The sequence below is a fragment of the Idiotropiscis lumnitzeri genome, chromosome 16, assembly GCF_059441095.1.
Source record: "Idiotropiscis lumnitzeri isolate Australia: NSW breed Sydney's pygmy pipehorse chromosome 16, RoL_Ilum_1.0, whole genome shotgun sequence".
In the NCBI taxonomy this organism is placed as follows: domain Eukaryota; kingdom Metazoa; phylum Chordata; class Actinopteri; order Syngnathiformes; family Syngnathidae; genus Idiotropiscis; species Idiotropiscis lumnitzeri.
Window position 1 is genome coordinate 17,146,943 of NC_142406.1, and position 24,258 is coordinate 17,171,200.

The 24,258-nt window shown below is 47.3% G+C and overlaps 4 protein-coding genes across 7 annotated transcripts in view; all 4 read left to right on the forward strand.

Annotated features, from left to right (window-relative positions):
* LOC148321937 (ankyrin repeat and IBR domain-containing protein 1-like) overlaps nt 1–11,303 on the forward strand; it is a 16,571-nt gene extending 5,268 nt beyond the window's left edge. Inside the window, exons 4-23 of one of the 4 annotated variants that reach the window (XM_088318133.1) lie at nt 2,232–2,534; nt 2,985–3,156; nt 3,223–3,354; nt 3,429–3,635; nt 3,839–4,249; nt 4,392–4,480; nt 4,565–4,709; nt 4,964–5,124; nt 5,208–5,296; nt 5,384–5,514; nt 5,588–5,722; nt 5,813–5,899; nt 6,079–6,145; nt 6,374–6,519; nt 6,706–6,884; nt 6,960–7,011; nt 7,091–7,147; nt 7,219–7,342; nt 7,600–8,595; nt 9,391–11,303. In XM_088318133.1, coding sequence (XP_088174259.1) covers nt 2,347–2,534; nt 2,985–3,156; nt 3,223–3,354; nt 3,429–3,635; nt 3,839–4,249; nt 4,392–4,480; nt 4,565–4,709; nt 4,964–5,124; nt 5,208–5,296; nt 5,384–5,514; nt 5,588–5,722; nt 5,813–5,899; nt 6,079–6,145; nt 6,374–6,519; nt 6,706–6,884; nt 6,960–7,011; nt 7,091–7,147; nt 7,219–7,342; nt 7,600–8,594 — 3,567 coding nt within the window. In that variant the 5' untranslated portion in view covers nt 2,232–2,346 and the 3' untranslated portion in view covers nt 8,595; nt 9,391–11,303. Of the gene's footprint in view, nt 1–2,231; nt 2,535–2,984; nt 3,157–3,222; nt 3,355–3,428; nt 3,636–3,838; nt 4,250–4,391; nt 4,481–4,564; nt 4,710–4,963; nt 5,125–5,207; nt 5,297–5,383; nt 5,515–5,587; nt 5,723–5,812; nt 5,900–6,078; nt 6,146–6,373; nt 6,520–6,705; nt 6,885–6,959; nt 7,012–7,090; nt 7,148–7,218; nt 7,343–7,599 lie in introns of all 4 variants that reach the window. The other 3 variants (XM_088318135.1, XM_088318137.1, XM_088318136.1) reach the window with 3 other exon arrangements.
* Nucleotides 11,304–11,450: 147 nt separating this feature from the next.
* On the forward strand, nt 11,451–13,058 carry snrpd1 (small nuclear ribonucleoprotein D1 polypeptide). The gene is made up of 4 exons (XM_088278651.1): nt 11,451–11,611; nt 12,116–12,192; nt 12,520–12,711; nt 12,857–13,058. The coding sequence occupies exons 1-4, from the start codon at nt 11,598–11,600 to the stop codon at nt 12,931–12,933; spliced, it is 360 nt and encodes a 119-aa protein (XP_088134777.1). The 5' UTR covers nt 11,451–11,597; the 3' UTR covers nt 12,934–13,058.
* A 123-nt stretch (nt 13,059–13,181) lies between these two features.
* On the forward strand, nt 13,182–15,512 carry LOC148321939 (gamma-glutamylcyclotransferase-like). Its single transcript, XM_088278650.1, has 4 exons — nt 13,182–13,672; nt 14,475–14,620; nt 14,710–14,845; nt 15,187–15,512. Exons 1-4 carry the CDS (start codon nt 13,550–13,552, stop codon nt 15,310–15,312), a joined length of 531 nt encoding a protein of 176 aa, XP_088134776.1. The 5' UTR covers nt 13,182–13,549; the 3' UTR covers nt 15,313–15,512.
* Nucleotides 15,513–17,693: 2,181 nt separating this feature from the next.
* azin1b (antizyme inhibitor 1b) lies at nt 17,694–23,569 on the forward strand. Its single transcript, XM_088319502.1, has 11 exons — nt 17,694–17,964; nt 18,947–19,090; nt 19,189–19,402; nt 19,680–19,853; nt 19,956–20,128; nt 20,224–20,437; nt 20,635–20,709; nt 20,980–21,145; nt 21,275–21,384; nt 21,961–22,181; nt 22,765–23,569. The coding sequence occupies exons 3-11, from the start codon at nt 19,298–19,300 to the stop codon at nt 22,826–22,828; spliced, it is 1,302 nt and encodes a 433-aa protein (XP_088175628.1). The 5' UTR covers nt 17,694–17,964; nt 18,947–19,090; nt 19,189–19,297; the 3' UTR covers nt 22,829–23,569.
* The last annotated feature ends 689 nt before the right edge of the window (nt 23,570–24,258 follow it).

Consider the following 24,258-nt stretch of genomic DNA (forward strand, 5'->3'; position numbering starts at 1 on the left):
ATTCTTTATTGCTTTTCAAGTCACGCGGTCGCCTTGCAACATTTCATTGTTCATTAACGGACCGCGTTACCGTGAAGCTGGTGCTGATTGACTCGTCCAGGAAGCCGTTAATTGAATCAATTGCGTTGTTTTGGTGCTAACAGGTTGCCTTGTTGTTATCGAAAGCAACTACTACAAATGCATTTTGTCAACAAAACGTGTGTATGTATGTATCTGTATTAAAAGCTTAGTTCGGTGTTCCCCAACCTTTCTCAACATTTTCCACCAAAATGAACACAAAGCTTTTATTCTGTCGTGTTGCAACAGCTGCATTCAGGTTCATTTTATCTTCTGCCATCTAGTGGAAGAATGCTTAACTGTTGGCCTGCCTGTCACTATACATTGGTGACATAGATGACGAAAATGAATGTTCAAACAATTCAAGTGAAATTGGGTCACTTGAGCACAATCACTGCCTTAAAGCTCCTTTCAAAGGACACAACCATGTGGAACGGATAGCCGGGTTTACACCGGGACTTTTTTGTCATTCTGATTACAATCAAATTGAATGAAGATGTCTGGCTGGTCACCTGTTTATGCATGTGATGTGATATTTTCTATTTTTTACCGTTTGCATTATTGTTAAGAAAAATCAAAACCCACCATTGTCACTCATTTTTAAGGTTAAGGTTAGCGGGTCGGGTTCAACAATTCTTCCAGCATGTCCAGACTTCCTGCCCTTGTTTAGAGCGCGCGCACGTCGCATGCATGCTCCCGTGACGTGGCCGGACTGTAAGTAAAGCAGACAGGCAAGCCTTTTCACTGTACGCTCACTAAAAATAAAAATACACTTTCCAAGCATGGTGCCAAGCTCGGTGGGAAAGTTCCGTATGTGTCCATCTGGCGCTTGATGAAATTTAGAGGAAGGGGGTGGGAGGCCTCAAGAAGCCAAGCGGGCTACATGCAGGCTGCCGCTTTATTCAAGGTGGCCTAAAAAAAGAGAGGCTCTTTGTGAGAGGCCAAACAGATGGCCGTAGAAGCAACACTGTAATGATACCCGTCACGCGTGCTCGCACGCACGGAGAGGAGAGAGAGGTGGGCCGGGAGGCAGGAAATGAAGCGCAAGGCAATGTTTAAAGATGGTGATTATGCTTGATGCGCGTGACAAGAAGCCAGGGTTTTATTTTTTTGTATCTTCTCACCAACATTGGCCGCTTTGGGACCAAAGATGCAGCTGTTTGGCCCTAATTGGTGGTTTTGTTGATAATGACGTTCAACCCCCCACCCGGAAAAAAAAAATGCTGTCTGTTGTAATGTTCTGCCTTTTATTCACAACTTTTCATTGTTGTGTTTAGGCACCAACAGGTTATTTTATTATTTTTATGTATAATTAATAACACGGTAAATTCTTTTTTTTTGGAGCCTCAATAGATCTTTATTAATCAGGCCCTAATTCGAATATTTCAATTCTAAATATTTTTACCATTTACATTTTAGCATATTAAATAAACTAACTACATTTCTTTACGTACGTTTTTAAAAACATTTGTTTGTACTTCAATAAAATCAGGCTGGCGTTTTTCCTGTACAAATATTATTTTTAAAATGGAATCCCCCCCAACAAATGTAAAAGGGCATGTCACATGTTTTCCAAAGCTAAAATTGACATTTTATCCAAAGTAATAGTTTTTTTTCCTAATTAAAAAAAAAGTCAATTTGAACATTAAGTAATGAAAAAAAATTGTAGACATTTTTCTATCCCCCAAAATGTCAGCAACACTCGTTTTGTTGCCGGCAATCGACGGGTGTTCTGATCTATTATGTCTTGAACGACCCCCACGCATGCGCTTGCGCACATGTTGCGAGGCCATTGGATGCAAATCTAGCGGCGGCATCGAGCGCGTGGTGCGTTTCATCAATGCGGGGAGAGGAATCGATGGCCTGTGTATGATTTTCCTTCCCTTCCTCGTCTGTCCCTCTTTATAATTAGCTCTCGTCTGTTTTTTGTTTTGTTTTTCTCCTGCCACAAACCACCCCCCCCCCACACCTCGCCTCGCCCCGCCCCGCCCAGTCTTTCCGGTAAGATAACATGCCCAGCTGATAGATGGATGTGTTTGTCTGCTGCCTCCATCCTCCTTTTTTCACCTTCTTTCCTTTGCCAGCTTCTTGCATTCATCTTTCTGTTTTGCTGATCATCCAATCACTGACTACGCCCCTTTCTCTTGCTCACTCTGTGTCTGTTGCTTTCTCAGGGCAGGGCAGGACCGCCAAGCCATGTTGCTGTGAGTTGCAAGCTGTTCCTGAGCAGGGCAGGAGGAGGAGGAGGAGGAAGGAGTTTGCCACACATCCCGTCGGTGGGCCGCCGCCATGGGCAACGCGGCCACCAAGTTCCGGAAGGCGCTGGTGGGCGGCGACGAGGCGTTGGCCTGGCAGCTGTACGAGGGCAACCCGCAGTTCCGGGACGGCCTGGACCCCAACGCCTCGTACGGCGAGCAGTACCAGCACAACACGGCGCTGCACTACGCGTGCCGCCACGCCATGACGCGGCTGCTCAGGTGAACGCGACGTCTTTGCTTTGTGGCTTTTTTGGGTGACGCCGGGCCCGTGGGGCATAACCAGTTTGACGAGTCGCTCGCATTTGAATGAATGAGAATTAGCGGTTTGTGAAAGAGGCGGGTCCATTTCGTGCACTTTTGACTGTGGCGCTCGCATCCCCAAGATGAATTAGGGAAAAGTGACCCACATTTCACCCTTCAAAATATTGTTGCAGAACATTTTTAATTGTTAAAATAAACATTTATGTTGTTTTTTGTATTCAGATGGTTTTCACCGCAACGAACATTAATATCAGTTCGATTTCCGTAGTAGAAAGTCTTATCATTGCAAGTGTGTCAGGCCTGGTGTCAATTATCTCCGCGATGCAAAGCAGAAACATCCCTGGTTGTCTTAACCGCATCTTCTCCCTCTACGTGCCATCAATCGCCATGCCGTCTGGCGTTGCGCAGGTCATTTTTGTTCAGCAAGGAGGGGAACCCCAACAAGCGCAACGTGCGCAACGAGACGTGCCTCCACGTGTTGTGCCAGGGCCCGCTCATCCTGCTGTTGCCTGAGGGGGCGCTGTCGCCCCGCCTCGCCCGCCCTCAGCGGGACGAGCAGCGACGGGCCGACTGCCTGCAGGTACGGCCGACGTAACACTTCAAATACGCGCAGGGAAAGATGTAGGTGTGTTTTATTTTTTGCCAGATGATCCTGAGCTGGACGGGAGCTCGACTGGAGGGGGGCCAGTACGAGAAGGCCAACGTCAACGCCACCGACAACCGCCGCAGCACCTGTCTGCACTACGCCGCCGCGTCAGGCATGAAGAGCTGCGTGGAGGTGATCCCCTTGAATCGGTCGCCATGTTGCCCAGCGACCTCGGCGTGACCTTAATTTTGCGCCCCGTCGTCCAGCTGTTGATTCGCAGCGAGGCCGACTTGTTCATCGAGGACGACGACAAGCTGACGCCGTGCGACCACGCCGAGCGCCACCACCACACCGAGCTGGCCCTCAGCCTGGAGTCGCAGATGGTTTTCTCCTCCTCGCCGGGCTCGCGGCCGCCAGCGCCGCACGCCGATGTGGACACGCGCAGCGAAATCAAGTTGCTGCAGCACAAAGAGGTAAACAGAACAGTTTGTTGCTTAGATGACGACGAGACCGGGAGAAAAGCGGCCCAAATGTTTGACCGACACGTTCACCTTCATTTCTTCTCATTTTTGTATTCTGTTTATCACGCAATAAAAAATCTTTGGGAGGGCAAGAATCGAACAATACACATCTCGAAATTGTTTAAAAAGTCTTCCGTTCACACATGCTCTTGTAGCCTTACGAGGGCCTGAAGCTGCAAGACCTCCGCCGGCTGAAGGACATGCTGATCGTGGAGACGGCCGACATGTTGCAAGCGCCGCTTTTCACTGCCGAGGCCTTGCTGAGAGCGCACGGTACGCCCCGCCCCCCACCTCTCGCCTCCGGTCAGCCTTTTCGAGCGCGCTCAACCGATCTTCCGTCTCCAGACTGGGACAGGGAGAAGCTGCTGGAGGCGTGGATGTCGGACGCCGAGGGCTGCTGCCAGCGCTCGGGCGTGGCCATGCCCACGCCGCCGCCCAGCGGCTGCAACGCCTGGGACACGCTGCCCTCGCCGCGCACACCCCGGACGCCGCGCTCGCCCGTCACGCTCACCTTCACCTCACCCACGGACAGCTGCCTCACGCCCGCCGACGGGGGCGTGGCCGTGGTGAGACGCGTTACTTTTCGAGTGGATGAAAATTACAACTGACCGATTTTAAGTCCAAACTCGCGAAACTATTGTAAGAGCGGGACGTCCACAAATGATGACACGTGCCAACAAACGTCCAAACTCTCTGGCGTGTGCGCAGTGCGGCATCTGCTTGTGCTCCATCTCCATCTTCGAGGATCCCGTGGACATGTCCTGCGGACACGAGTTCTGCCGAGCCTGCTGGGAGGGGTGCGTGGCAACTCTTACGCTGGCGTCCGTAAAGCTGACGTCGAGGTGTTTAACGTTTCCCCGCCCCCTTTTTTTTTGCCTCAGGTTCTTGAACGTAAAGATTCAGGAGGGAGACGCGCACAACATCTTCTGCCCCGCCTACGAGTGCTACCAGCTGGTGCCCGTGCACGTCATCGAGAGCGTGGTCTCCCGGGAGATGGACCAGCGCTACCTGCAGTTTGACATCAAGGTGTCGTCGCTCACATGCCAATTAGTTCGACCAATTCTAAATGTTTTGGTTCCAGATGCACCCAGTGAAAATCTGTCAAGTACAGAAGCATGCGATTGAAAGTTTCTGGTTTGCAGTAGGCATTCCTTTTAGGATGTGGAGGACTGCCACCTACAGGACTGGAGTGGAACCGGATTTCCCCTCCATGTCAGGCTGTGGTATTTTGGAGCGTTGAGTTTCAATTTTGTCTTCTCGACCTTCTTCCTGGACCGCAGGCCTTTGTGGAGAACAATCCAGCCATCCGCTGGTGTCCGGCGGCGCGCTGCGAGCGGGCGGTGCGGCTCACGCGGCCCGGCCCTGGCGAGAGCGACCCGCACGGCTTTCCGCTGCTTCCGTCGCCGGCTGTCGACTGCGGCAAGGGCCACCTCTTCTGCTGGTAAACGCCTTCCCATGGCAAGACGAGCCCTTCGCACTCAGCCGGTTCGGTTTTGCTGACGAATTGATGCGCGTGTTGCCCAGGGAGTGCCTCGGCGAGGCCCACGAGCCGTGCGACTGCCACATGTGGAGAAACTGGCTCCAAAAAGTCACCGAGATGAAGCCCGAGGAGCGTAAGTCTCGCCGGAGATGGCCAGCGTAGCGTGCATCTCTGAGACGGTTCAAATGCGTGCGTGCGTGCGTGCGCGTCCCACTGTCAGTGGCAGGTGTGAGCGAGGCTTACGAGGACGCCGCAAACTGCCTGTGGCTGCTGTCCAACTCCAAGCCGTGTGCCAACTGCAAGTCCCCAATTCAGAAGAACGAGGGCTGCAACCACATGCAGTGTGCCAAGGTGGGGCGGCGTGAACAAATGCAGCATGCGCACTTTATACATTTAAAAAAAAAAAAAAAAATGTTTCTTCCAGTGCAAGTATGACTTTTGCTGGATCTGCTTGGAGGAGTGGAAGAAACACAGCTCGTCGACGGGCGGCTACTACCGCTGCACGCGCTACGAGGTCATCCAGCAGCTGGAAGAACAGTCCAAAGAGATGACTGTCGAGGTGCAAACACTCACGCACGTTCTCAAGGGAAGAAACACGACTCGGGTCTTTTTTTTTTGTTTTTTTTAAATCAAAAATGTTTGTTCATAGGCGGAGAAGAAGCACAAGAGCTTCCAAGAGCTGGACCGCTTCATGCACTACTACACTCGATTCAAGAACCACGAGCACAGTTACAAGGTGAAGAACACACACACACACACACACTTGTATGGGAGTGGGAAATGTAAGTCGACTGCAGTAGCTAAGATGTTACCACAAAATGTCTTCTAGTGTCACTCCCTCTCAATGTTGTTGTCGCCTTACGTTTGTCCCCTTTTGAATCTTTTTTTTCTTTTTCTTTTTTTCCCTTTTTCCAGCTGGAGCAGAAACTGCTGAAAACGGCCAAAGAGAAGATGGAGCAGCTAAGCAGAGCCTTCATTAGCCGTGAGTCGCTTTCACTCTCCACAGAAAGTTGCTTGCCCAACAAGATAAGTGGCCAGCCTCTCTTTTTTTATTTTTTCAATCTGGGGCGGCTTTGCTCTTCAATGTGTTCCGGCGACTAAGAGATCTCAAAACAATCAAGGGCGTTCTGTCGCCATTTTTTCCCCCGTCTTATTCTGGCCAGCACCAATGCAATTTTTAAGACTTCCTTCATTTGTGCATCCGCACCAGGTGAGGGCGCCCCACCCGACACGCGCTTCATCGAGGACGGCGTGAGCGAGCTGCTGAAGACGCGACGCGTGCTCAAGTGCTCTTACCCGTACGGCTTCTTCCTGCAGCAGGGCAGCACGCAGAAGGAGATCTTTGAGCTCATGCAGGTAAAGAGCAAAAAGTCATCGGCACGCACACCCAAGACTGAAGAAAAGTGGGCAGACTTTTTTTTGCCATTTTTTTTTTGTCTGTGTTGTAAAGTTACTAAAGAAGAAAGTTTTGTAAAACATTCCAGAGACAAATTGGCAAGTGTCAAGTTTCCCATTGTCGCGTGTCGTCTCTCTCGCGACCAGACGGACTTGGAGATGGTGGTGGAGGACCTGGCGCAGAAGGTGAACCGCTCCTACCTGAGGACGCCGTGTCACAAGATCGTCAGCGCCGCCCGCCTGGTCCAACAGAAGCGGCAGGAGTTCTTGGCGTCGGTGGCCCGTGGTGTGGCGCCCAACGACTCGCCCGAGCCCCCGCGCAGGAGGTTGGGAATCCTCTGAGGAGAAGAGAAAAAGAAATGAACAGCCACTATGATGAAGTGTCACTTGTTTTGTTTCAGCTACGCTGGAGGATCGTGGGATTGGGAGTACTTGGGCTTCGCCTCTCCTGAGGTAAGGCGATCGCACTTTGATCGTTCTGGCTTTGAATGCCAGCCCAAGCTGAGTGCGCTCATGCTTGTGTGTGTCCTAGATGGGGAGTCGACACTCAGTGCTGGGAGCGGGAGACCAAAGAGACCGAGCATCACAGGTTTGTTTTTTTAATTGAACTCATTTAAATTTTGTGGGAAATGGACTTATGGCTGGTTTGGTGCTTATCAGGATTTTGCTGACATTCAGTATTGCCGGCGGCACCGAGCGCGGCGCAGGGGAGACATGCTGAATCTGCATAATCTCCGAAGCAGCAGCAACACGCCCGAGAGCAGCAGGAGGAGCGACAGCACAGGTTCAAAGATTTTGTTGCACTACGCGGCACGAGTGTGGTTTGAGAATGATTCTGTTCCACTCTTGGCCTGTAGGGGGCAGTCATGTGGCTTATAAAATTGGTGCATCTCAACTCCATCTTCATTTTTTTTCCCAGAACTTGTTTTTCTTCTGCTTCTCCAAGATCCCCCCCCACCCCTCATGAAAAATATGACAAATTTACCATCGTCTGACATTCTCACAAAATGTCTTCTTTTTTTTTTTTTGTCTTTCTTCCAGAAGGGCCTGAGAGGAGCGAAGGCCGGCGTCGCGCGCTGGGCTCCCTGGACGAGGACGACCCCAACATCCTGCTGGCCATCCAGCTGTCCCTTCAAGAGTCTCGGCGAGAACGAGGCCCCGAGGGCGTCCCTGAGCTGGAGCGCCGGTCGCAGTGTCCCTCCGGGGTTCCCACAGGAGACGCCGGCGACGTCCCGCCGGGAGCGACGAGGGGCTCGCTGTCTCTTCCCGACCCTCCGCACAGGACAGACTCCTCGTGTTGTTCTTCAGCGCCGCCTTCCACCACCTTGCCCCTCCCTCCTCCACCTCCTCCGCTCAGCGCCGAGCTGCTGAAGCTGGGGGACAGCCTTATGAAACTCGGGAACCCGGCGCCGACCGATTCGGACCCTCAGAGTCACTGCCACGCAAGCGCACGTCCGGCCGAGGCCGAACACGCTGCCCGCGAGAGTCCGTCCGACTACGCCCTCCGACACCCCCCCGCCCAGTTGTGCCTGCCGTCTCCGGAGCTTGAACCCGAGCTGCTGCTGTTGTCGCCCGTCATCCCTCCGGGTGGGGCGTTCACCCCCAGCGACCCGCAGAGCCTGGAGGCCCTGGACCCCGCCGCCAGCGCTCAGCTGCTGGACAACATCATGGCCTGGTTCAACCACAACATCACACCGCAGAACAACCCTCAGAGCCTGGCCCTCATCCCCTCGCCGCCCACCACCGAGAGCGACTCGTCGCCGGACGCGCTCACCTTGGCGGCCCCGGAGACATTCGCCGTTGCCTGGCAGCCCCCGGAGGGCCGGCTGGACCTGCCGCACGCCTGCCCCAGCAGGCCCAGCACGCTGGAGTTGGACAACAGAGCGACAGAAGAGGACGGCAAAGATGAAGAAGGTGGCAGTGCGGTAGCGGACGTGGCGCCTCCCGGAGACGCGTCCGCAGACTTGGACCTGGTCCTCCAGCTGGAGGAGGACCAGTCCCCGGTGGAGTGGGAGGAGCAGGTCCACTTGGTGTGAGGTAAAAGAAGAGAGCTGCTGTTTACTGTGTGTGTTGTTGTCCAGGCAAACTTCGGTTCACAAGATTTTCAAACAATTTTTGCTTCGGTTCACCAACGTTAACATCATACGTGGCGTGTGTCACCGATCTCACATGCAGGAAATTTCTTCTTCACGTTTTTCTTTTTTTTTTTTTTTTGCGCTCAATGAGCCCTCCCCATAAAAGTGAAAAGGGCAAGTGATCAGAGAGTGCTCTTCAAAAGGAGGAAGCAATAACTCAAGATGACATTTTTGTTTCTATTCCTGATCTGGCTTCGAGTTGACAACATTTTCTTGGGAACATTTCTTTTGGGCAAAAAAATCATGAAAACAAGATAAACAGCATTTTTCTCGGGCTGAAACAGATTAATTATATTCGGGGTTAATCAACCGAGGTTTGACTAATTCTAATGATGTATCTAACCAGGACGTGAAGCCCCCTCAGCAAATATGTTTTTAGGATGGATTTTTAATCAAAACAAATCACGGCAAAGCTTGCATCGATGGTCACACGTAAAATGCTGCACATTTTGTTTTAATTTATTCCCATTCATCACGAGTTATTTATTTTGAATAATTCTTTCAATCTGGAAGTATTTTTCTGGAACAGTATTTATTTGATTTTTGTTTAAGTATAACCACATTTATTCAGATATTTTTTTTATTGTGTCATCCTTTGGTAAAAAAGCGCTGATAGGTGGCGGCATCCATTTTGGTTCACGTTACCCACGTTGGTGTTCATTTTGTTTGACGCAAAATTGTTCGTTGCCTTCCACAGGAAAGCTCCATTCATCTGAACTGGCATGCAGAAGCAGACAGGTGGCGCTCAAACTCTTAGCCAATCACAGAGTCAAAAGCCATTGAAGCAAAATGCACAATTAAAAAAATATATTAAATATGGAAAAAAAAGTGTGATACTGTTTTGTTCAAATAACCACAATTCCCATCAATGTTCCCAAACCAAAAACATTTGAAGTATTTGGGTACATTTTTTAAATTTACGTGGTTTTATTTTTTTGTTAATCTTGAAAATTGAAGAAACCTCAAGAAAGCCATTTGTGGAAACAACACAATAACCATAAAACACCGGGAAAAGTTTAATCTAAAACCAAATAATTTAAAAACGGTTTTAAAATGTGAAAGTTTTATTTTTGAATGTCCATTTTTGTGACCGTGTGGCATCCGCTTTTGGGTGACGTCACCAATATTACAAAATTTCAAATCGCCTTCTATGCCAAAGCAACAGGTGGCGCTGTGGCTCCTGAAATCGGCGCTTTCGTCCTATTAGCCGTTTCTAGAAAAGAAACAAAAACCGAGATTACATCTCGTTCACAAACTTTTTGGGGAATGTAAACAATCTGCTCAAGTTTTTACAATGCTTTTGTTCTGTTTTCTTGACTTCGTGTGTTTGTGTGGACTTGGCCTCAAGTGTTTGTTGTTGGTGCTTCACAGCCAACTTGCGTTTTCTTTTCTTTTTTTTTTTTTTTTTAATCTGGGCCCCCCCTCAAAAAAAGGGGCGGGGGTGACACAATCCTGCTGTAGCCTTCGGAGCTAGCATTAGCGTTAGTTAGCGTACTGTACAATCAGGAGGGCCTCATTTTGATACTCGACCTTTGAGCACGCCGTGCCTGCAGGAGACAAACCCACACCCTCTGTTTTGTTATTTTTGATTTGATTTGATATTTTTGTTTGCCAACAGATATCACAATTACAACGAGGGCAGCCGGTTCCTCTGCCTGTTTTTGTGGACCTCCGTGTCCATTTCCTAAGTGCCATCCATCTTCATCTACACAGTTGCCATCAGTGGAGTATTTTGATTGTAGCAAATTTTTTAACGCAGATGTCAGTGTTGCCATGCACGATAAGATTTTAGGAAAATGTCACTGCTTTGAGGTTTGCACCATTTAAAAATTAAAAAAAAAAAAAGAAAAAACTTTGTTTGCCCCTGTTCTGAAATGACATTGTGCAGCGTGTTACTTTACATACTTGTATCTGTGTGCCTTCCTTTGAAGTTGGCTTCAGTCATTTTTTTTGTATGAAGCTATTGTGTTGTTGTTTTTTGTTTTTGTTTTTTTCAATCAGCATTTGACTTTCCAGATTGCATAGAATTCCTTCACGGCCGAATTGGACACCAGGGACCAATCATGTAGCTTCAAAATGTTTCATCAAAATAAGACTCATGCTTTGATATCCTCTTAATCAACGTACGATTTTTTGCGATTACCATGCAAAAATCAAACAGAAATGTTGCTTTAATTCATGTCAACATTTTGTATCGTGGCGGCACCGCTCTCTAGTAACTGTTTTCTCTGTTTTTAAAAAAAAATGACATAGGTTAACATTTCATGCTGCCTTTTTTTTCTTTTTTCCTTTTGAAGTGTGACACTCACTTGGTAATTTATGATGATTAATTTTCTTTGGGGTTTGGTGACGGTTTTATTGTAAAAGCCTCGAAAGAATAACAGGAAACATTTCACGCTCATCTATGATACTTGATACATTTCCACTTGCATCCATAAGAGTAGTTATTAAATGTGTGGCTAAAACAAAAAGTGTCAAAGTGTGTCAGTGCAAAGTTTACGCTCAATTAAAAAGAAAAGAAAAATGCTCCCAAGATGCTTGAGTGCTTTGTGGTTTCAAGGAATAACATCGTATGTGTTTTTAATTCACAATAAAAGCATATTTATGCCATATATGGACTCATTGTCGAACACAAAAAATAATATGTAAGCTCCAAATCTCCATAAATGTTAGACGGGGAACGCAAAAGAATAAAACTGCGTTCCCTGACGGGCAGTGCTCTGCATTACCTGTAAGTGGCGCTGTGGCCACGAGAAGCCCCTTTAAGGGCGCATATGAGTGACGTCACGACTACGCAACTTGAACGTAAAGTCTACCATTTGCGGCCTGCAGGTTTCCTCCTAATCTAGCGCCGTAATTTTTTTTGGGACACCCCAACTTTGGTGTAGGAATTGTCGCGACACCATGAAATTAGTCAGGTAAGACCCTTGCAAACGCATCCGTGTGTCCGACGAGGTGTTGTCCGGCGCGAGAAACACGCATTAAACGGCGGATGGAGTTAGATGGAAGTCGGGGAGAGTTTTGCGTCGATAGCTAACAAGGCGGGAAGCGCCGTTGCAAATTAATGGAAAGCGTCAAGATGGTCTGGAAAGTTCACGAGATCATTGATGGACTTTATATCAACTTGTACGGAAAAAATAAGACGACGCATAAACTATAAACTTCAGCCGTTATATGTTCGTGGCATTTACGGTGAAATGCTTCACTCCTGCCTTCTGAGCCGCACAAGACGCGTTAGCTTAGCATGTAGCAACCAAGTCCAATTCGTTTCAATCGTATACTTTCCTTTAATATTCTGTTTAAAATGCCAACGTTTTCTTTTTCATAAGATGGCGTGAGTGACTTTGTTTCGCTTCAAGGTGGGTAAAATTTGCTTACAGGTTAAAAGATGGCTGGTTAATGTGTTTTTGTTTTTGTTCAAGGTTTTTGATGAAACTGAGCCACGAGACGGTCACCATCGAGTTGAAAAACGGTACCCAGGTCCATGGAACTATCACAGGTAGAGTTAACCATCATATAAGAACATGGTGCAGAAAAGCTACTCATGTGGCTGGGTGATGAGTTAATTATAATAAAAAATTCCATTAAAAAAAACGTGTTTTTTTTTTCTTTGCATTGCTTATCACTTTGCATGCATCACTTATATTAACAGCTTGACAGTGAAGGCAGAGGAGCAAGTTGACTACTTTTTCAACCCATCCAGCACCAATCTGTTTTTCAGCAGTGTTTTTATAAATTGATGCGAGCATAATTTTTGTTGGGAGACTTGATGGAGGCCAAACAAATTTCATGGCAGGTATTTTTTTGACGGTCCATTTGTGCGCAGGTGTGGATGTGAGCATGAACACACACTTGAAGGCGGTGAAGATGACGCTAAAGAACCGCGAGCCGGCCCAGCTCGAGTCACTGAGCATCCGCGGCAACAACATCCGCTACTTCATCTTGCCCGACAGCCTGCCGCTGGACACGCTGCTCGTTGACATCGAGCCTAAGATCAAGTCCAAGAAGAGGGAAGCTGGTAAGACGAGCTTGCGCCGCAGCCATTTATTTGCCTCTTATCTCTGGCCACTTAAAAGCATGCTGGTCGTCTTTGTAAAGATGTCAAACACGTCGGCACACTTTAAGGAGCCTCGTCACTGATTTCCTTGCGTGTATTTGCTCAGTGGCTGGACGAGGCCGGGGCAGAGGCCGAGGACGCGGCAGAGGACGGGGACGAGGCCGGGGGGGTCCCAGGAGATGATCACCTCACCGCTCACCCCCAAACCGCTTGTCACCTGCTCGTCACTGTTTTTGTACAGGATGCTTCCTTCTGTGATTTTTTTTTTTTCTCTTTAATTTGTACATTAAAATGTTTCTTGATGAGAAGTTCTTGATTTATCTCTGTTGAGGCCTCAATTTCACACTGATAACATGTTCCTGTTATGTTTGTTTTTTTTTTTAACCCCCTATTAAAGTTCACAATTTCCTAATACTGAGAACAAATGCTCAATTATGAATAATCAAACTATAGTTAATGTAAGATCTTTAAGAAGTGGGTTTTTTTGTGTTGTGATTACACATTAAGTGATCAACTCGCAATTGTTTCACACCACTTCAGTTTCGTCACAGCGCGTAGGTATTACGTCATCGCCGGACCCGGATATAGACGATTGGGCCGAATATTTCCGGTAACCCAGTGAAGGCTTTGTAAATATTTTCCCTGTTCGTGTGATATGTAATCGATTGCTGAACAGACTGGTCATTTTTGGGAGGTTACAACGAGTCAGCGAACATTTTTTTTTTTTTTTTTGCTGGCTAAAATAAGCGTTGCACTTGCTAGCGGGAGCGGCGACGAGACGTTCAAAGACGAGTTCCACATGGAGGCTGCAGGCACCGGTACCGGCACGTTTGCGTATTTCGCGTTCGGGAGCAACATGTTGAAGGAGAGACTGCGCTTGCAAAACCCCTCGGCCATGTTCCTCGACACGGGCCGACTGAAGGTCAGCAAAATGTCACATTTTTGCAGCTGTCACCTGCAGTGGAAGTGCCATGTAAATTCTGTATTGAATTGCTTCGCTGCTGGCAACGTGCGAAATCCTTTTGTCATGTCGCATCTTTTTATCGCTCAAATGTCGTCTGAGTGTCGATTTATGCGACAAACGAGGAGTTGTAGTTAGTTAATAATTACGCTGTATCCTGAAGTCCGCATTGGCTTTTCCCTTTTTACAGCATGAACTTGAACGTACCTGATAAAATCCATGGTCATGTGGCATCATAGGATTATACCTTGATGCCCAGTCGCAGCAGAAGAATAATTCTGATATGTAGACAACTTCTCTCGTTAGCCAACTGGCGTAGTTTATTTCAGCAACACACACGAACTGCTCTTCTCCAGAGCCAAAAGCAGAGAGAGAGAAATAAGGCTTGAACACCTGCCTAACATGGCATCGTCTGTTAGCGACAGCACCCCTTGTGGCAAATAAGCACATTACAGTAACAAGCAGTCATACAATAACACTCAACAGTACCATGTTCATGGAACGAGACTGTTTGGGAAAGTTGTAACGGAGAAGTTGACGACACGCTGAAGTATATCGGTGGGGAGACAAAAATGAAACCGACTCACTTCTGTCAGTCCAGGTTGTGCTTTCAAATATCACCACCAGATGGCGCCAAACTAACGCTTTTGCTCTGAACCTCCAAAAAGTTCAACATCACATACTGACCGATTTATGAGACACAAAAAGGACTTCGCCAGTGAACAGATTAAATTAGTTACATTTAGCACGTGTGTGCTTGCAGGACTATCAACTGGATTTTGGCGTTTGGGGCAAAGGCGCCGAGAACAGCTGGCACGGTGGCGTGGCCACCGTCCAACCAAGTCCCGGCTCGGAGGTGTGGGGCGTCATCTGGACCATCGGCCGAGACCACCTGGACACTCTGGACCAGTCAGACCTGCACACACAAACACATGCGCACACGCCCGCACACACACGCACTCACACAATGTCATGAAATGCCGTGCGTGTGTTTTTAGTCAGGAAGGCGTCCACAAAGGCATTTATTCCCCGCTGGAGGTTCAAGTGGCGAGCAGCAACCACGGAGAAATGTTGTGCAGGACATACCAGATGAACAACTTCCACGCCCGTGCTAGCTCACCGCAGTACCATCACGTACGTTTGTGACTATACACGTGTGTGTCAAAAAGGGGGGTTACAAACTATTTTGATTTCTTGATTTAGAAAATGTGTTCCAAATTGAACAAAAACAATTCTTGATTCATACTTTTTATTTATTTTATTCATTTTGGTTCCTATCCCCCCTGCCAACTCAACTCAAATATCTACCACAGCATTATTTTATTTATTTTGATTGGATTACTAGCAATATTTTTTTAAACTGCCTGAAAAACATTTTAAAAGTAACCCTCCTGCAAATGTGTCTCTCTTGTGTAACGAAAGAAGTCATTCCGAGTGAGCGAGCGAGCTACTAGCGAATGTGTTTTTGTGCAAAGGTGGTGTGTTGTGGCGCCAAGCAGAACGGACTTCCTGACGCTTACGTTGGCAAGCTGCAGGCAGTCGCCACCAACAACTACACGGGACCTTCCATGCTGGATTGCATCAAAATGCACGCCAGTTAGAATTTTACAATTAATGCACGCAATTATTCATGGTGCTCCCGATGGAATGATTTTTGTTTTTTTTACACCTGACCAAACAAATTGCTTCAAATGTTGCATCGCTATGTTTACTGGCAATCGCAGGATTTAGTCACTTAATTATTTTTTATTTTTTTTTTATTGAGGAGCTAGATTATTAAAAGGGATGCTCATGTGACAAACTGCAGGGCTCGCGGTCATTTTGTTTCGAAAATACACAATTTATTATTACATGTTAACAAACAGTTGTATTAAAAAAACATTCATAATAATGTACAGCATTAGATTATAATGGTAACTAACAGCATGAATCAACAAAAATCTTAGTGTTTGAAAATTTAAAAAAAATAATCATAATGATAAAAAAACAAATTGATGACTTTCCTGTGACTCTGTGAATGTCATGCCGACTATCTGATCCAGATTTAGCGATATCGTCCTTACGACTCGCCAAAGTGTGAAGCTCTTTATAATCAATTAGGCAACCAATCTGGTCGCATTTGTCACGCCACTTTGTTGATTCCATTTTCCCCTTGGAAAGTTGATTTATATATTTCTTTTTTTAACCTATATCTGACCAGACCAGATGAGCAAATTTTGCTCGGTATCGCTTGGCTGTATCATTTCCGGCTGTTGAAGTCACGCAGCGTGTAAACAAAAAACAAGAATGTTTGATTAAAAAAAAAAAGAAAAGAAAAGAAAAAATAATAATAGATAAATGACTGTTGTCTTTTCTTTAGCCCGCAGGCCTTCAGAGCCTGAACTCCTGACCAGCGCCACGCTTAATGAATCCAAACTAATCTTTTCCCTTTTCCAAATTTAAACTTAAGCGGACGCGTGACCAAGACTAAATGAGGACAATATCCCAATAAAGGGTCCCCCCCCCCCTACGGGTCTAAAAAAAAAATTGAAATAATAGGCTAATAATAATAATGATTAACGTTTCACACCATAGACAGCAACTGGAATTGACTGCTAACTTTAGCCACTGGTAGTTAGCCTGCGCGCTAGCGTTTACTGCTCGTTAGCAACTGATCAGCCGAAGCGCTTGAGTCACAGTTCCACCATTAGCCGCTAATTGGCAGTGAACGCTGAAGTCTACTGCTAATGTTAGCCACAAGTTTCACTACTCGCATTAGCGCATGTTAGCCCGAGTACTGGGGTCAAATGCTAATAATGCTAACGTAATGTTGCTCACGTCAGCGTCAGGTTAGCACGTGCAGCGGGATGCACGGCTTGTGCTGATGCAAGCCCGAATACTGGAGTCCGCTGCTAAAGATATTCTCGAGCTAGTTAGCCACCTGCTAACACTCAGCAAAAGTAGATTTCTTTTATTTTTGTAAAGGAAAATGTGAGAAAATATTTTTTTAAAAAATGTAAAATGTTGCCAGCTCGCAGTCTGACCCTGCAGTGGATGGATTCTATTTCTGTATTTCTCAATGGGGAAAAAAAACAAACAAAAAAACAAATGTGTTCCACTTGCACTAAATGCTTTGCTTCAGGCCTCAACAGACCTCACAAGAATGTGACAAGTGTCCTTTTTTTAATTCAACTCGAAAAAAAGCGACTTGATGGTGTTCGGTGAGGACTTTTTTTTCAGAAGTAAACTGAGCTTTGCAGTCACATGATCGCACACACTGTAAAAGTTTTCAAGGTGACTTGTTTAGGTGAACAAAAAGCTTGTTGTGATCTGTGTTTGCTAAACGGAAATAAAACCAGGAGGGCAAGCGCAGCACGTGAATGCAGATTGCAGTCCGGCGCGTTGGAAAAATGACACTTTTCATTGTTTTTGACTTATATTTGATTGTGCATGATCACATTTGATATTTTGCTCAGTGTGATGTTCATGCACGATTTAAACAAAACGAACCAGAAGTTACTCAACAGTTACTTTACTACTTTTATTTTAATATTTTTTTGCACTGATAACCGACTTTTACTCAAATAATTATTTGGAGGACTACTTTTGACTTTTGTTTCACTGCTTGAGTGCAACTGCTAAACCGGTCATGTTATGTGACCTGTGATTGGCTGCCGGTATCCGCGAATGTAACCGGAACAGGATCCGGTTCATCGAGACCCCGACGAGGACGCCACGGAAGGATGCATGGCAATATCGGCCTTTTCAGGAGCGTCCAAAAGCATAAAATAACAAAAGCAATGTTACTCTGGGTGAATAGCGTCCAAATGTTTGTGACGTGCCTGACGACAACTCGCACAAAAGCGACCCCGCGCCCTGATTGACAGCGACGAGCGGCAAGCAAGCATCGGTTCACCGGGAAGTGCGCGGTTACGTAAGCGCGAGGAAGAGCACCCCGCCTTCTTCGGAAACACATATTTGGTTCTGCCCTCACGCAACGCCGAGCGCTGATTGGCTTGAGGGGCGGGTGAGGCCACGCCCATGAGGCGTTGCTGAACTTTTGCTACTTCCTGCGGACGCTGTGGTTATTTGCTCGAGCGCGTTCGTAGAGGCAAGACGAAGGAAACGGAGAAGACCCCCAAGCGCGACGCTTTGACGAGCCATATGGCCACAACAGCCGCCGCTCTTTCTTTTAACGTGGGGCCCACTACTCTTTAAAAATTCCGCCGAAAAAGAGAAGACGATTTTCTAGAACCTTCTGGCCGTTATCTCACGTAAGTCGACCGCCAAGTGTGTGTGTGTGGATTTAACATGGCGGGCTGCTCTTTCCGCCTCCGTTGGCCCAAATATGACAGCCCTATTAATGCGTGGACTCCATTGTCTTGACTTGTGGTTCGAATACCCAGAAAGATTACCGTGGTCGGCTAAATGAATGTGGACTCTTTGGCATGTCGCATAGGCTGGTGAGGCTCTGGGCTTCGCTGGGTTATTTATAACGTGAGCAGTTAACGTCAGCGTCTATGGCGGCGTGATTGTCGGCGCCACATTATTTTGACCTTTTTTCGCCGACAAATTCTTCATTCTCCCACACAACCGCCCTCCGAGTAGATAAAAATAAGCCCTTAGGCGACATTGGCCGCGTTGTAATGTTTTGATTTGGTTTATTCTGTTTTGGCGTCGCCATTGAAGCACTAATCTCATTTGTCAAGTTTTTTGGGTGCGCATGCGCAATTGGCGTCGCTTCGGGGTTGGCCATTTTTGTAGTTTTACAGGGCAGCCTTGTAACCGTTTTGCCTTATTAAAAACCAGTTTATATGTCATGGCGCAACGGGTGGAAACTAAAGTTCCCTCCAAATTAACCTACATAAAATTAAAAAAATAATAAAAAATGTCATGTTACATGTGGTGAGTCCTTTTCTTATTTAAACTAAGAAGATTTTTTTCTTCACCCTGCTATTGGTATTTATTTGTCTTTTAGACATTGCATCATTAGAGTTTTCAAACCGATCGAGTTAAAAAAAAAAATTAAAAAAAACCTACTGCCTGCCAAAAAAAAACAGTCTCCGACCCAATCGGAGGACGAACCTATCTTTCCAACCCATTTAAATTTATTCACTGCAGAGCCACCATTTGCATATAGTTGTTGCGTAAAAATGCCAACTATCTGCCGACTTAGAGTGGGTCACCATATTTGCGTCCAGATGAAATAACATTCACGCTTGAAATAATGTTGATTATGCTTCGGTTTGCGCGCAGGGCTCCCCTGTCTCGGCACAGGTGTATGAGCGTTACCCAGAGGGCCTAGGGGCGGCTCTTTACCGGGAGCACTTCGACTTCAACGCTGAGCCGCCTTGGGATCCTAGCTGATAGCGGGACAGGTCCGTCTCCCGACTTGTCCATGTGAGTCTGCCACACCGGCGCATTTCTCATGCCTCGCGATTTCGCAGCATTCATCAAATGATGGGCTTTTGTTTTTGTTTTTGGTGTGCTCCCCGCAGTTTGTTGCATAACCAGCAGGACCCCTCATTTGGCTCAGTCGTGACCCGCTCGCCACGACTCACTCTCACTCGTTCTTTATGATTTTTGGCTCGCTTGAATACGGTTAAGATGAAAGGACTTGCCGATCGACCCGCCGGCTACACCGTCGAGCTGCTGGAGGGCGGCGCCACCATCGACGACGTCATCGACGAGCGCATCTGCCAACAGGCCCTGGTTGGTACATATGCTGAAAAATAAGGGACACTTTTTTTATTTGGCCGCAGATGAGGACGGCAACACTTTTGGGGGGGTGATATAAAACAGTAACAACATTGTTATTCTTGACAAAGATGGCGTTGCCACACAAGAAAACGGAAGGGAAACGGAAATAAAATAAATTTGTCATTTTTTTACCAGGCTCAAAAAGATTTTGGAATAGTGTCATCATTTTTCTGGAATAAAGTTGTCATCTTTTCGTGCTGCTCAGTCTTGTGCTGTTTTGCGTCAACAGGTGGAGAAGAGCGCCTTTATGGTAAGCGACCTCGGCGCTCTGATGCGCCAGCACGCCCGCTGGAAGAGCGCCGCGCCGCGGCTTCAGCCTTACTTCCCGCTCCGTTGCAACCGCAGCCCGGCGGTCGTCGAGGTGCTCGCCGGTCTGGGCCTGGGCTTCGTCTGCACCAGCAAAGTGAGCGTTTGATTGCATGACAGCCGCACGTGGCCCGTCTGGCGTGCACTTGCGCATCTCCGCTCTCATTTGGACCATTTTTAACCACGTTGTCGCTCGCAGGCCGAAGTCAATCTGGCGCTGGAGCACGGCGTGGCGCCCGACAACATCATCCTGTCGGGCGTCTGCAAGCAGCTGGCGCTGGTAAAGGCCGCCGCCAAGCACGACGTGCGCCACCTCGTCTGTGAGAATGAGGCCGAGTTGGCCAAGATCGCGCGCCTCCACCCGCACGCCAAGTCAGTGCAAAGCAAGATGGCACAATTGTTGAAGAGGAGCAAGAAAGGAAGGTGACGTTTTCTGACTCATGGGGAATTTCTTCACGGCCTTGCAGGTTGTTGCTGCAGCTGAGCACGGAGGCCCACGCGGCCGAGACCAGCGTGGTCTTCGGTGCCACGCTGAAGAGCTGCCGTCACCTGCTGGAGGCGGCAAAGGCGCTCGGCGTGCAGGTTGTGGGCGTGGCCTTCCACGTGCCGTCCTCCTGCCCGGAACCGCAACGGGCCTACGGCCACGCGCTGGCAGACGCCCGCTGCGTCTTCGACATGGCGGTGAGCGCTCGAGCTTTGATCGCCTCTCAAGCAGAGTTTCCGATTCCTCCCTTGACGCTCACTCCAGCGTCATCCATTTTGGGATACGTCAAATTGTGGAAAAGCTGAAAACTTTCCAAGACTTTTGCGGGCTGACAACAAATGTGAAGCGCAGTGACGCATTTCTGCAGCTGACATCTGTTCTTTGCTCGTTCCAGGCGGACCTGGGCTTCCACATGAACGTTCTGGACATTGGCGGTGGATTCACCGGCTCGGAGTTCCAACTTAAACAGGTCAACATTTTAAATGACATCCTGATTAGGTCAGACTTTGACCTGTTGATTAGTGTCAGCGAGGACACTGATAAGTCGTGTTTACTTGTTGAAGGTTTTGTCACGCTAGCTGTCTTTGTTTACATCATTTTGCCCTCGTTTGAGTTTTCGGCACGATTCAGTAAGACAGGACGCGTGAAGTCTAAAATGCTTTGTAGCGCTGGCGTGACGCTTTTACGACCTGCGTCCAGGCCAAACGTGCCGTCAGAATGTCGAATGTTGTGTATGCAGGTGCAATCTGCTGTCGGGCCGCTGCTGGACGCGTACTTCCCGCCGCTGTCCGGCGTGCACGTGCTGGCCCAGCCGGGCTGCTTCTACGTGGCGTCGGCCTTCAGCCTGGCCGTCAACGTGATTGCCAAGGAGGTGGCGACCCGCCGCTGGGATGGCTTAGCGCCAGGTGGGGCCGCGCAGTCGCTTGGTCCTCGTTGCGTCATCGCAATACATGACCCGAGCTCAAATTCCACGCCAGTGTCCTGTTGTGTTGTTGTTGTTGTTCACACATTTCCAACCTCGCGTGTGTCGTCAGGTGACAGCGGCGAGGACGCCGAGTTCCTGTACTTCATGAACGAGGGCGTCTATGGCCCGTTTGGCGTCAGGCTCCTGGGGAACGCCGTCGCCGCCCCGGCGGTGCACAAGGTTTGGAGGCCGCCCACCTGACCGTCCCAAAGTGGGTCGACTTAATGCGAGACGAACAACGTCTGCTGAGCCTTTCCACGCACACGTTGCGGACGTGCGTGTCCCACTTGGCTCGTTTAACTCATTCATTACCAGCCGAGTATTAAAAAAAAAAAAAAAAGGATCTTTGACGTATTTATCCGTCAATGGCAATGATTGAGTTAAGCGACGCCAGCACACTTGCCGCGTGTTGAATCAATCCAAAGATCAAAACTCGTTCTTCTGATTACCTCGCGCAAAGACGACCCACATTGGAAACGACAAACTTAAGGGAGAAAAACAATTGTTGTCATAAAAGTGGCATGACCTTTTATCTGCAATTCCGTTAATTATCATTTCAAGACTTTGCCACATTTTTTTCTTAATCCTAAAATATGCCACGCTCTTGATAAACAGTTTTGCAATTGGGTCATGACTAAGAAGACTAAATTTGGCAATTGGCACCCCCCCCCCCTTATTGTTGTTGTTGTTGTTATTATTATTATTTATTTATTTTTTGGTATGAATGTTGGGGTGCTGACGTTGCTTTCCATGCAGCACACGCCGTGTGCTGACGCGGCGGTGTACCCCAGCAGCCTGCGGGGTCCCACGCTGGACCAGCTGGACCTGGTGGTGGAGCGCTGCCTCCTGCCCGAGCTCAGCGTGGGCGACTGGCTGCTCTTCTCCAACATGGGCGCCTGCGGCCTGGATGACCTCGCCGGGAGCACGTGCGCCTCGCCGCAGCCGCCCGTCTACTACGCCGCCGCCTCCTCCGACTGGTAAGCGTGCGTCGTCATGAGCGTTCATTTATTTCAAGCGAGCCCAAAGTATGTCAACATTAAAATAAAAGAAATCACAAAAAATGGATCATTTTAATAAAAAGAAAATAAAAGAAAAAAAGATAATAAATCCAAAATATTTAAAAATGGAGTTGAAATTATTTCTCGATTTAAACTTTTACTTTAATCACGCAATACCAAGAACCCAAAGAATGCATTTTAAATCCAGCCAGCCGTGATCCGAGCCGCTTTTTTCTCACTGGGGTCGTGGGTGTCCTGGGGCCTTTCCCGGCCGACCCCGGGCAGTGGCGGGGTCACACCCTCAACTGGTTGTCAGCCAATTGACGGGCGCACAAAGACGAACAACCGCAGTGTCGCACATTTGAATTCAACCCTCAATTTAAAACGCGCACACACAAAGAAATCTCAATTTAATTGATGTGATTTAAAGAAAAAAGACAACAAAATCAAATAAATGCAACGCGATTCACATTAAGAAAAAAAAAAAGTTTGTGTTTTTTGATGATTCGTGATTGTGAGGTCGCAGCATGTGAATCCACTGACGACTGGTTGTGGTTCGCAGGTACGAAATGCAGGAAGCGGGCGTGACGCTGGACGCCGCCGTCAAGACCTTCTCCTTCATGTAGTACCCCAAAAATGTCCCCCCTCGCTAACCCCGAGCGTTTTGCTGTGGTCAACATTCCAGGCAGCGTTTTATTACCAAATAATCCACTCATTTAGAGCTTTTCTTTTTTTTTTTTTTGCCCTGCAACATGAAATCAATCCTGCCCAAGTGATGTTATGCAACAAAATGGATGACTCCGGAGATGGGGAGCCCCCCCACCCCCGCCACCATCCTAACCCAGCCGTGGGGGAGGGTGGCCCTCGTTATTATGATCAGAATAATCATAATCCCTTTTACAAAATTGTTAATGCTCTCTGTCATCGTGTGTGTGTGCGTGTGTACATTTTTGAAGAAAGTTGACGTACCTCAAAACCCTAGCATAGCGAAAAAGAAATTCTTTTCGTCTTAATTGTTTTGTATTTATTGGATGAAGTTGTGGCTGCGGCGACGGCTTTTTCCTAATAAGATGTTTGTTTGTTTTTTTGTTGTTCCCCCAAACGGCTTCCTTTGTGCTGTGACTGTCACTTGTCACCTGAAAATGGCCCGCAAGTCATCCGACCGCCCGTTTGTACAGCTCATCGTCATATTGAAGGCAACGTGACCCTTTGTGAATGTGTTGCAAAAAAAACAAACAAAAAAAATCATCTATTCATGACTTGCTGTCTAAAAGCACTAATGGACCACATCCTGTTTTATTTGACTGTAAATTGTTTGTTGAAGTAATGAAAGTGATTAATTTAATACATTTCTGACTGAAATCATTCGTCCTGAGTCCATGTGATTGATTTACACTTTGTATTCCTGCAATGTAAATGCCACATTTTGGAGATGTGGTCAATTTTATTGTTTGCGATGGGCAAACAGTTTGTTCATGGCGAACAACTGACCACTAGCCTTCGTGACAAAAACGTGTTCACCGTTTATATTTGCCTGCTTTGCACCTTGAGATTCAATACGAATGTTGCTGTGAAATGAAATAACTTTTGAATTTTCTTAGCTTGCTGTAAATGTGAAAGTTAGCAATTTTGCTAAAAGTGTAAATGAACCCGAAACATTTGTTGACGAGATTATCTTCTGAGCGGGAGCAACTGTGATGTCGTTTTCAGTCCACAGAAAGTTAAAACAAAAAAAAAATGATTTTGCTGCTTCACTCATATTCCATAAACGCAATTTGAGCCGTAATGCCGTGTTCGTGAAAGTTGCAACAATTAAAATAAAAAGTTGACTTTTTCGTAAAATTGCGCGCGGAAAAACGGTGACGTTAAAAATTAGTTTTGCCTAATCGGCGTAGTTCCGAGGTTTGCGTAGATGTGCGAGTTATGATTTTTGCAAGAATGTTGAAAGTTATGGTTTTTGTTAAAAAAAAAAAAAAAAAAGACGGTCGTGGTTCACGTTACAAAACGCATAGTTTAACATGCGGATATTTTCGTTAAAGAGAAATTGGCCTTATTA